Consider the following 12,950-nt stretch of genomic DNA (forward strand, 5'->3'; position numbering starts at 1 on the left):
ATTTAATCTTGCCCAAACCAGGCTTACTTTTGCCCTTGGATACTGGAATATAATCTCTAAATCCTTAGAATATCCTGTGTCTTAGCTCAACTGGGGAGCTTGGGCTATTCTAAACCTAACAATGTGATTTAATTTATAGTGGTTGCTCTAAATCACGCAGGATCAGCTTAATCTCTGATGGGGGTGGAGACTGGGTACAGCCAGATGAACAATTGACCATATATATATATATATATGGATATACATACAAACATACATACATGTATATGATGGAGCCCCAATAAAAACTCTGGACACCAAAGCTCCAAGCAAGCTTCCCTGGTTGGCAATATTCTCAGTGTATTGTCACAAATTAATGCCAGGAAGAGTTAATGCAGTCCATGACTCCACCGGGAAAGAACAACCATAAGTTCTCTCTTTGAAACCCTCCTATACTCTACTCTGTCCATGAGTCTCTTAACTTGCCTGATTTTAATCTGTGTCCTTTTTTTTTTGATGGGACTGTGGCTTGAACTCAGGAGTTCACTCCTGCAAAGCAGGCACTCTACCACTTGAGCCACGCCTCCAGTCCATTTTGTTCTGGTTATTTTGGTGATTCTTGCAAACTGTTTGCCTGGGCTGGCCTCAAATCGCAATTCTCCCGATCTCAGTCTCCCAAGTACTTAGGAATACAGGTGTGAGTAAACTGAACCTGGCAATCTGTGTCCTTTTGTGGAAATAAAACTGTGAGTGTCACAGTTTTCAGTAAGTTCCATGTGTCCTTCTAGTGGATCATCAAATTTGAGAGTAGTCTTCAGGATCATCAAACTTGTAATTGGTTTCAATTGGTCATGAGGACTCCTGAACTCAGCACTGGCCTTTTAGGCCAACATTAAACAATTGGAAGAACCACTACACTATAAATCTCAACTTGCTGCTGCAAATGCCATTGGCACAACTCTATCTAGAGGCCTTTTAGGTCTGTGTGTCTGAATATTCCACACAAATATTTATAATCTAAAAAGATCTTTCAGAAGTCTCCTAATAAATTCAAATCAACCCTTAAAATAGTACAGTCACTACAAACATCTCTTGGAGTACTGTTCATAATTAATCAGCTACTTGGGAAGCTGAGACTGAGGCCAGTCTAAGCAAATAGTTTGCAAGACCCAATCTCCAAAGTAACTGGAGCAAGATGGAGGTGTGACTCAAGCAGTAGAGCACCCGTTTTGCAATTGCGAAGCTGAGTTCAAACCCCAGTCCCATCCTCCCCACCTCAAAATCAGAATGTCATGAATAAAATTTGTGAAGAGCCATGTTTTCCACCTTGTTGATTCCAAAGTAAATCAGAAGGTGGCAACTCAGAGAGTTATTTAAGAATACACTGAATTTAAATCTCATCTGTTCTTTAGGAATCCTTTGACTCCAACTTGTAAGAATGAAGCTATGTTTATCTTTTGTATTGTCATCATCTATCAATCCTATATTCCTTTCACCATCTTTTAATTCTAACATGCTTTTTAGTTTTAACTAGTAAGGAAATTTTAGAAGTGAGAGAAGAATGCTCCTTGTCTAACAAAATATATGCAACAACCATATGTTACATTTTAGGAAAAAAACTAGGCTCATCTATGTCTGTACTGTTTCCTTACACTGCTGTATCAAAAACGTAAGACCACTAGGGACAGTCTAATGGGCAGTATTTTCTCAATACACACTGGATCAGTTCTTCTAGAAAGCATCCCAACTTGGGGTGGCTCCTGGCAAAGATGCTGCTATGCTTTCTTTTAAGAAGATGACCCATGGTTTCCTCAGGGATGCATTACTGGAAAACACTTATGACTTTACAGAAAATTACTCTTTAAATTGTTATATTATCAACTCCACCATGCTAAAAATGTATAGGCAAAAGGTTAAAGGGAAACAATACAATAAAATGTTGACATTGATTACCTCGTAACTGGTATGATTAAGGGTGATTTAAAATTTTTATTGATCTTATTTTTTTATGGCCATGCACTATTGCCTGGAAAAGAATATTACCTGTAATTCCCCTTGCCACCATCCACTTGTATTTTTCTTTAGTATCAGTATTAACTGTCCTGGTGCAAGGCTAAGTTGTTCAGCACCCGAAGCAACATATGCTGAAGTTACTTGAGCAATCTCTGAAAAGAAAAACAAAACTATGAATTCAAGACTATGACAGAACAAATACTTTAGTAATTTGTCAAGGTCACTATTATACATACCAGGTTTTTTGCTCGATGTTCCAGATTTGGTAGCATTCCCAAAATTCTACAAGGAAAAGATACACTGTTTTTAATAATTTCTAACAATCCATAATAAAAGCACAAAGCTTACTAGGAATTAAAGAATTCTAATCCCCAGGATTCTTGTTTCTTTAAATGATGATAAAAATGACAATGAACCAAATAAGTGAAGAATCCAATACTTATAAAATGATTTAGTCTGCTGATGAGATACAAGTGGCTGATGCTGTCATCCACTCACTTAACAGAGAGAGCTCATTTTCTGAATCTTTCCTCAATATTAAACATGAATATCTGTGTCAAATGTACCCATTCATCAATGGGATTGGCGTTAACACTCACTTTGTACCTCATATGTGTCCTGGATATGTTAAGGGACTCTGAGTAATCTATAGCTTCTGCTGAGTAGGAGGCAATTAAAAAAAAATTTTTTTTAAACCACATTTCCACTGACTGAACCTGAATTAAGAATAAAAAAATTCATACCATGAGTAGCAATTACGACTTCTGTTTGACTTTAAAGAATAAATTGGACCAATCATATATCCTATTCTTAGAAATTTGAACAAAAAAGGGAAGGCGTTAAAAAGAATTTTTTTCCTGTTAGTATATACATAGCCAGTGAAAGTATTAAGCAGAGTTGATGGTAGTCAAAAACCAAAATTTCAAGTACTATGTAACAGGAACTGCTCTACAAGGTTACATATATTCAGCTAGTTTTCACAATAACACTACTAAGGATCATCCCCATTTTACAGAGAAGGAAACTGAGGCACAGAGAAGTGAGTAACTTGTCCAAGTTACCTAGCCTCCAGATGGTGGAGGTATTTTGATTCCACTACACTAATGGTTCTCAATGTATGGTTTATAGATTCTGGAAGTAGTCCTAGGGTACCTGTGTGATGAAAAAGATTTTCATAGTAATACTAAGACACTGCTTGGCCTTTCAGTGTTGACAAAGGTAAAAGTGAAGGTGCCTTTATTTTAGCATGAATCATGGCAGCAGCACCAAATGACACTACTAGTCATAGTAAAACAAAGCCAGTGTCACTTAAGAATGTCCTTGATCAAATACAGAAATTGTATTTGATCAATTCTTAACTCTTTTGCTTTTTTGCAGTACTGGTGTTTGAACTCAGGACCTACATCTTGAGCCACTCCACTAGCCCTGTTTTTTTTGTGCTGGGTTTTTTCGAGATAGGGTCTTATGAATTATTTGCCTGGGCTGGCTTCAAACTTTGATCCTCCTGATCTCTAACTCTTGAGTAGCTAGGATTACAGGTGTGAGCCACTGGTACCTGGCTTAAATCTCAATTCTTGAATACATATCTTTTAAAAAAATTCTGTGTGACTGAACAGAAGTGTACCTATAACATTGCTGTTGCATACCAAAGTATGATGGTTGTCTCAAAGAAAAGGATTTTTTGTGATTAAACTGTGAACTAAATTATGTTTTCACGAAACAATGTTTATGTCAAAGAACTGACAGACAACTATTTAGACTTAATGTTTAGCAAATATTTTCTGAAAAATTAATGAAATATGCCTGTCACCTCACAATAACAGCTGACAGGATCTGTTGCCAATGATAAAATTTAAACTTCAAGGGAAAATTTAAATTTTGGAAATTTGAATCTACCACTATGAGGATGACGTTCCACAGACTTTTCTGATTAGTGGTGATACTAACAAATGCAATTTTTTCAAATATTTTGTTTTGTTTTGTTTCTTTGGTGAGACTGGGGTTTGAATTCAGGGCTTTGCTCTTGCAAAGCAGGTGCTCTACCACTTGAGCCACGCCTCTACTCCAATAAATGTAATAAAAAAATGTATAATGAAATGTGTCAATACAGAGAACATCTGAATTAACTCAATGATCAATATTTTCTAAGTGACCACTGAGTGATATTATAATATTGTGCATAAATTAAAGATCAATTCAATATGCAAAGCAGATTAGTAAATTTTAATGTAACAGTAAGCAATATTCACTAACAAGGCTTCAGATTTCATGCTGTAAACACCCTGTAATGGTGTTTACCATTCAAGTTTTAGTGTAGTAGAATCAAAGAATGTCCACAGACATCAGCAAAGTGAAAATACTTCTTTATCCCCCCATATCTGAATAAGGCAGAATTTTCTTCAGACACTTTAACTGAAAGAACATACTACAATAGACTAAATATAGAGACAGACATGGGAATCTGTTTTCAATTAAGCCAGACAGTGAAGATATTTGAAATATAGACTTAAGCCACTTTTCTCACTAAATTTTTTCTTGAAAAATATAGTTCTTTTCCATAAAAAGTTCTTTATGCTACCATGTATGGATTTAATAATTATTTTTAATGAATTAATAAACATTTAAGTTATTTTCAGTTTTAGTTTCTAATGTAATAAATACCACTATATATAACCCCTATATTTATAAAAAGGAAAACTTTTGGGGGAGTCTCAAATAATTTTTTAAAATGAACAAAGCTTGAGAACTTCTGCACTACACCAGATTAGTGGCAGAATGAAAAGAAGGAGGAACTTCAGAGTGTACGTAGAGCCTTAACACAGACTCCATAAAAGTGGTCTCTGTAAGCTTTGCTGAATCTAGAACCAGTCCTTAGTTTCAGTTCTTAAGAGGTTCAGCCCTACTTAAGACTCTTGTTCTTAGCATTTTAGGAAATCCTGTCCTCCTTATCTCTCTCATTGGAGCTCTGTAATAAAACTCTACTACTGGAGCTACTTTCAGTGGTTTCCTTGTAATGAAAACAGCTTGATTAAAACCATATATATAATTTCTGTTTTTTTGTTTTGTTTTGTTTTGTTTTTGTGGCGGTACTGGGGATTGAACTCAGAGCCTCATGCTTGCTAGGCAGGTGCTCTACTGCTTGAGCCACTCCTCCAGCCCTATAATTTCTGTTTTAAGTATGAATATTGATCAACAACAACAGAATGATTTTGTTTTAATACCATAATAACTCTACCTCTTGATCTTTTGGTTTTACATAATTTGATGGAAAAATTCCAGTTCTATCGCCAATACTTCCTGTCCACCACTCTCCATCTTTCTGGGTCACCAATATTTCTTCACCTTCAGTAAAAGTCAAATCTCCTGGCTCTACACTCGAATATGAATAAAGTGCAATATATTCTGTAGGGAACCAAGCAAAAAGAAGTACATTTTGATTATAAGATTACAGATGTAAAAGCAAGTTAAGTTAATCTCTAAGATGTTCTCTAAGTTTATTATAAAAGACCTTGTTGTGCCTTAAGAAAACAATACCCACTACAGCTGGCAGGGTAGCTGAAGAAAACAATAAAATACAGAAAGATCTGAAGGTAGCAAAAGGAATGGAAGCAATTACTTAATAATTACTTAGAAAAGGGCTACTTAACAACGCTTTATTATAGAGTTTCTTTTTTTTTCGAATTGCTTTGTTACCAATTTTTTAACCACAAAGAATTACTCCAAACTACAAGCAATATCAGTATCTCTACTTTATAGATAACAAAACTGAGGCTTAATGAAATTAACAGGTAGATAATGGAGTCACAATATATTTTTCTTAATTTTAACCTTTTATTGGAAATACATTTTAATCTGCTAGACTCTTTGCTCTTTACTTCTTCTCTATATACAGAAACATTCAGTATCCAGCAGATAGCACAAGAGGAGTTCAGTTCCACCACAACGACCCAGCCCCTAGCATAGTGCTGGGCTCCAAGGAGATGTTCAAAACACATCTGTCAATGAATGACTTCAAGAGATATGCCTAAGATTTTATATTGGCTTTGTTTTTTGTTCCTGTGATTACTTCTGCTTTGAAGGAACAGTGACTGGGTTTTAGAAGTCATTTTTTTTTTCTTTTCTACTTTTATTTATATTTGCCAACATGTAAATCTGGTCTTTTACATAAGTCAAGAGATGATGAGAAACACTATCTACAAACTGTTTACTATTCATACCTCGAGTATTACTCAACCTAGCTGATTTAACACATCTAAAAGGAAGTACAAGGTTTAGACAAATTGCAATAAGTAAGGTCATTTCCAAAATGTACCTTTGCTGCTTTCCTTGACCCATTTTACAACTAGCATTTCACATATGCCTATGGTGCCTTACTGATGACCTCAAGTTTCTTAAATTCATGGATGTGACTTGGCTCACTCCTTTTCCTCTGTCCAGAACTCCTTTCTCTTCCTTTGTCACAACACAAGATCTGCCTCATTGTTAAAGATAATGCAACATTGCTACACCTGACACTTCACAGGTTTTACTCAAAATTAAGTCTTTTTTGTTTTTTGTTTACTTGTAGAATTTATCTTAATTGTAGACTTAACCCTCTCTATTCTACTGTGAACAATTAGGAGACTATGTTTTATTTATTCTTGCATCTTTCAGGCTCTAACATAGAATCCTCAAAATAGCAGATACTGAATAAACTGTTCAGTTTACCATTAAGCTGATTTTTTGAGAAAAACATAAAATATACACTACTCAATTAACTTTACAATGGACATATGTCTCATTTATAAATCTATGTAACTATTGAATAAAAATATTCTATGAATTTAGGATAATCTTTCATTTTTTTCTCACATTAACAAAATAAAATATTTTAATAACCAAAAAACCCAACAGGCTGTAGGAAAAAAACCACAATAATTCTTTACTTTTTTTTTGCAGTACTGGGGACTGAACTCAGTTTCCCACTTGCTAGGTAGGTGCTCTATCACGTGAGCCATTCCACCAGATCCTTTTGCATTGGCTATTTTCTTTCTTTCTTTTTTTTATTGTTTTATTATTCATATGTGCATACAAGGCTTGGGTCATTTCTCCCCCCTGCCCCCACCCCCTCCCTTACCACCCACTCTGCCCCCTCCCTCTCCCCCCCACCCCCTCAATACCCAGCAGAAACTATTTTGCCCTTATCTCTAATTTTGTTGTACAGAGAGTATAAGCAATAATAGGAAGGAACAAGGGTTTTTGCTGGTTGAGATAAGGATAGCTATACAGGGAGTTGACTCACATTAATTTCCTGTGCGTGTGTGTTATCTTCTAGGTTAATTCTTTTTGATCTAACCTTTTCTCTAGTTCCTGGTCCCCTTCTCCTATTGGCCTCAGTTGCTTTTAAGGTATCTGCTTTAGTTTCTCTGTGTTAAGGGCAACAAATGCTACCTAATTTTTTAGGTGTCTTACCTATCCTCATACCTCCGTTGTGTGCTCTCGCTTTTCTCATGTGCTCAAAGTCCAATCCCCTTGTTGTGTTTGCCCTTGATCTAATGTCCACATATGAGGGAGAACATACGATTTTTGGTCTTTTGGGCCAGGCTAACCTCACTCAGAATGATGTTCTCCAATTCCATCCATTTACCAGCGAATGATAACATTTTGTTCTTCTTCATGGCTGCATAAAATTCCATTGTGTATAGATACCACATTTTCTTAATCCATTCGTCAGTGGTGGGACATCCTGGCTGTTTGCCTAACTTGGCTATTGTGAATAGTGCTGCAATAAACATGGGTGTGCAGGTGCCTCTGGAGTAAGCTGTGTCACAGTCTTTTGGGTATATCCCCAAGAGTGGTATTGCTGGATCAAATGTAGATCAATGTTTAGCTTTTTAAGTAGCCTCCAAAGTTTTTTCCAGAGTGGTTGTACTAGTTTACATTCCCACCAACAGTGTAAGAAGGTTCCTTTTTTCCCCCCCAAATCCTCGCCAACACCTGTTGTTGGTGGTGTTGCTAATGATGGCTATTCTAACAGGGGTGAGGTGAAATCTTAGTGTGGTTTTAATTTGCATTTCCTTTATTACTAGAGATGGTGAGCATTTTTTCATGTGTTTTTTGGCCATTTGAATTTCTTCTTTTGAGAAATTTTTGTTTAGTTCACGTGCCCATTTCTTTATTGGTTCATTAATTTTGGGAGAATTTAGTTTTTTAAGTTCCCTATATATTCTGGTTATCAGTCCTTTGTCTGATGTGTAGCTGGCAAATATTTTCTCCCACTCTGTGGGTGTTCTCTTCAGTTTAGAGACCATTTCTTTTGCTGAACAGAAGCTTTTTAGTTTTATGAGGTCCCATTTATCTATGCTATCTCTTAGTTGCTGTGCTGCTGGGGTTCCGTTGAGAAAGTTCTTACCTATACCTACTAACTCCAGAGTAGTTCCTACTCTTTCCTGTATCAACTATAGAGTTTGTGGTCTGATATTAAGATCCTTGATCCATTTTGAGTTAATATTGTTATAGGGTTATGACATATCCAGTTTCAGTTTTTTTGCAGACTGTTAACCAGTTTTCGCAGCAGTTTTTGTTGAAGAGGCTGCTATTTCTCCATCGTATATTTTTAGCTCCTTTGTCAAAGACAAGTTGGTTATAGTTGTGTGGCTTCATATCTGGGTCCTCTATTCTGTTCCACTGGTCTTCATGTCTGTTTTTGTGCCAGTACCATGCTGTTTTTAACGTTATTGTTTTGTAATATAGTTTGAAGTCAGGTATCGTGATACCTCCAGCATTGTTCTTTTGACTGAGTATTGCCTTGGCTATACGTGGCCTCTGGTGTTTCCATATAAATTTCACAGTAGATTTTTCAATCTCTTTAATGAATCTCATTGGAATTTTGATGGGAATTGCATTAAACATGTAGATTACTTTTGGGAGTATAGACATTTTTACTATGTTGATTCTACCAATCCATGAACATGGGAGATCTCTCCACTTTTTATAGTCTTCCTCAATCTCTTTCTTCAGAAGTTTATAGTTTTCCTTGTAGAGGTCATTCACACCTTTTGTTAGGTTTACACCTAGGTATTTGATTTTTTTTGAGGCTACTGTAAATGGAATTGTTTTCATACACTCTTTTGCATTGGCTATTTTCAAGGTAGGGTTTCTCTTTATGCCTGGGCTAGCCTGGACTGCAATCCTATTTGTGCTTCTCTGTGCAACAGAGATGACAGGCACATGCCACTGTGTCTAGTCATTGGTTGAGAAGGGGGCTCATGATTTTTTCCAGGCTGGCTTTGAACCATATGATCCTCCCAATCTCCCCTTCCCAAGTAGCTAGGATTATTGGCTTGAACCACCACACCCAGCCTCAATTCTTTGCAGTGTTTATACTAAAGAGTACCTTGATTTCGAATCCTACTTAATAATTTATATGGCCCACTATAATTAAAATATAATTTATAAACTAAATATACTGAAATTTCTATTCCTCCTAAATATGTATAACCAGTTATTGCAACACTTTTTAATTATAATCTTAATTAGCTGAATTTTTATAGCACTGACTTTCTAAAAGTGCCAAATACTTTGAGTCATATTTTTTCTGTATCCTCAACCTTGGTGTGAAATAGTGACAGGTTTTCCCAAACTCACAAACCCTGAAGACACAGAAACAGGGAGAATAACAACTAGGTGAAGTCAAATAATTAGTAACTAAACTGAATCTCACTAATTTACAAATTGCCAAAAGCTTACCTTCTCCAACTGGATAGGCTGCAGAGGTAGGTTTCTTATTTACAGCTGCATACAAAGCTTCTGGTCTGCCAAATAAACACACAAATAAAACGTAACAACAAAAGAAATCTAAAAAGACAAAAATCAGGCAAAATTCCAAAAGCGATTTGACAAATTTAGTACATTTTACCAGTGTATTCTTTTAGGGTTTTCTCAAATTAATCTAAATACGAATATGCATATACAAAATCCTTCTGGATTTAGAACTTCCTATTATAAACTGCTACATTTTAAAATATAGTAATTTCAATGTGACTTATAATTTTTCAAATGTGAGATATTTTGTCTTCTTTAAAGAACTTAAAATGCATCTGAACATTAGGAAATAGGCAATCTTTTGATAACACATATAGGCCTTGGGAAACAAGGACAATATGTGAATTTTATCATTTATTTAAAGCAAATTACACTTTAAAACATAAAACTTTCTTTCTATATATCAGAATGTTAATTTCCACATTCATTCATGTTCACTTACCTTCAAAAATCTGAGAGACTGTCAGGTTTAAGAGCCAGTCACCTGTGGGATGCAGCAGGGCTCCCCAGGACCCATGAGTAAATTATTTTACTGAGGCTACTTGCAAGTCCACAGAAAGGGAACCTTACTGAAACTCACGGCTATGGCTGAAAGGGACTGCCTTGTTTAGTGCTGGACTCTCCCATTACTATAGGCTTTCCCTTTTATTGTTTGTGGGATTTCTTTTTCTTTCTTTCCTTTTTTTTTTTTTTTTTTGTGCGACTGGGGTTTGAACTTGGGGCTTTGTGCTCGCAAAGCAGGCACTCTACCACTTGACCTACTCCTCCAGTCCATTTTTGTTCTGGTTATTTTGGAGATGGGTGGGGTCTCATGAACCATTTGCCCAGGCTGGCCTTGAACCACAATCCTCCTGATCTCAGCCTCTCTAGTAGCTAGGATTATAGGCATAAGCCAGTAGCACCTGGCTTCTTTCTTTCTTGAGATGAGGTCTTACTATACTGCCCAGGCTGGTCTTCATGTCAGTGCCTAAGTAGCTGAGATCACAGGTATGTGTCACCATGCCTGGCTGTTATACACAAAGCACATGACTTACTTATTAGGATAAGTAACTAAATGGAAAGATAAAAAAATACCCTCTGAAACACTTAAACTTAATCTTTTTTTTCTTCTCTATAAAATGTTATGGATATTAAATAACTTCTTTAAAGGGCCTAACACACAGATGTCAGCTACATATTGTTATGACAGTTTATTATTTCCAAAATTGCATGTCAGTCTGAAAAGTAAATTTTTGTATTTGAACTAAATATTTATAAATGGAAACTCAGCACTGAAAAGGTTCTTAGATATTATTTGATTTTTTTTTTTCATTCAATTGATTACAAAACTGAAGACCAAAACAGGTTGCTTCTTATAGTCTGGTAAAAATAGCAGAACTAAGACTCAAGCTTTTGATTTCCAAGAGCAGCACCTTTTCATTATGCTAGATTGCTTTTCTATTTTATTTTTTATTGATTGATTGGTGAGGTCCTGGGTTCAACTCCTAGTATCACCAAACAATAGTGCCCAGCTATTTTTGTATTTTTAAATTGTTTTTCTATTTAGGTCAACTTCCATGTAAAACACAAGAGAAAATTACCAGTAGCCATATTATAGTACTTATTTCTTTGTATTAAAACACATTTGGCAACTTTACTCCCCTACAAACTGGGAAATAAAGGCCAGAAATCTTAACCTGCAGAGTTTTGGGTTTTTATTCACTTGAAAGCGCATTTATTCACTCCTTCCCTCATTCACTGACATAATATGACTCAGCATTAAGATACTTTAAAATTCTTGTAGACATAAGCCAGGTGTTGGTGGCCCACACCTATAATCCTAGCTACCTGGGAGGCTGAGATAGGGAGAATCAAGGTTTAAAGCCAACCTGGGCAAATAGTTTGCAAGACTCCATCTCCAAATAACCAGAGCAAAAATGGATGGAAGGAATGGTTCAAGTGATATAGCACCTGTTTTGCAAGTGTGAAGCCTTGAGCTCAAACCCTAGTACCATACACACACACAAAAAGATTATTCTAGGCATGAAAAAGCTTAAAAAAAAAAAGACATGGGTACCATCCTCATGGAGCTTATGACTTAATAAGTAACATGGGTTAAAAAAAAAACAAAACAGTAACTATAATGCCATATGCTCTGAGAAATAGACAGATTATGCCGAGGAACCCTAGAGACCCAGACATAGGAATGCCCCATCTGGTAAAAAGGAGGACTGCAGTAAATAATTAAATAGCAAAGCCAGGCATAGACATATAGGCCTGTAACCTTAGTTATTAGGGAGACAGAAGCAGGAGGATCACCAATTCAAGGCCAGCCTGGGTAAACTTAATGAGACCCTATTTCAAAAATATAACTTTTTAAAACTGACCTTGTAATACAGAGAAAGCAAAAGATCTAAAATTTTTAAGTATAGTATTTTGAAAACTTTATGAATCTGAAGTGACTACAATGAAAGATATTTTAAGAACTGAAAGAAACATCTAAAGTATGTTTTTTTCATGTTAGGAATCACCCTTCTGATATTCAAACTCTGCGTAAGTTTTTCTTTAATTGCACAGTCATACTTTGATTATTTAATAGTGTAAAACATCAACATTTTCACATAAACACATAGAGATGCTTACTCTTCCCGCTTTACTTCACTCCCAGGAATGATCTTGACGTAAGATTTTGGAAACCATCCTCTTCCTCCATGCACCTCCCCAAACCACCAATTTTCTTGTTGCTCCAAGACAGTAATAATGTCATGTTTTGAGAAGTTCAAGTGGTTATCTTTCTTTGCAGTCCAGGAACAAAGGGCCTGTGCTTTCAGGTTTTCTACAACCTGTCCCTGTGAATACAAAGCCACCAAAATTTAAAAACAGACCATGGTAATAATGATTGCTGTTTCCTAGTATATAACATACTTACTGTTCAAACAGTAGACCAGTTTGGTGTGGTGGTGACTTAAACTTCATCTACTGACTGACTTAAGAGTGAGTAGCCTTCTAACACCTACCATTCAAGGAAACATCAGCACTGGTACAGAATGTAAGCAGTTAATACTCGAGGAAGTATCAACAAATCCACTAAATGTATCTCATGCAAAAAATGAAAACGGAAAAAGTCACTGCAAATTTCTCTTTTCTGCCTTCCAAAGCCGACAAACTATAGCTGA

At 35.9% G+C, this 12,950-nt stretch overlaps 1 protein-coding gene across 7 annotated transcripts in view; it reads right to left on the reverse strand.

The window, feature by feature from the left end:
* Itsn2 (intersectin 2) overlaps window positions 1-12,950 on the reverse strand; it is a 125,207-nt gene that overhangs the window by 33,186 nt on the left and 79,071 nt on the right. For all 7 annotated transcript variants that reach the window (XM_074049278.1, XM_074049277.1, XM_074049281.1 and 4 more), the window contains 5 exons: window positions 12,418-12,623; window positions 9,721-9,785; window positions 5,228-5,394; window positions 2,229-2,274; window positions 2,023-2,144 (listed from right to left, as the gene is read on the reverse strand). In XM_074049278.1, coding sequence (XP_073905379.1) covers window positions 2,023-2,144; window positions 2,229-2,274; window positions 5,228-5,394; window positions 9,721-9,785; window positions 12,418-12,623 — 606 coding nt within the window. The remainder of the gene's footprint in view (window positions 1-2,022; window positions 2,145-2,228; window positions 2,275-5,227; window positions 5,395-9,720; window positions 9,786-12,417; window positions 12,624-12,950) is intronic.

The sequence above is a fragment of the Castor canadensis genome, chromosome 12, assembly GCF_047511655.1.
Source record: "Castor canadensis chromosome 12, mCasCan1.hap1v2, whole genome shotgun sequence".
Classification (NCBI taxonomy): domain Eukaryota; kingdom Metazoa; phylum Chordata; class Mammalia; order Rodentia; family Castoridae; genus Castor; species Castor canadensis.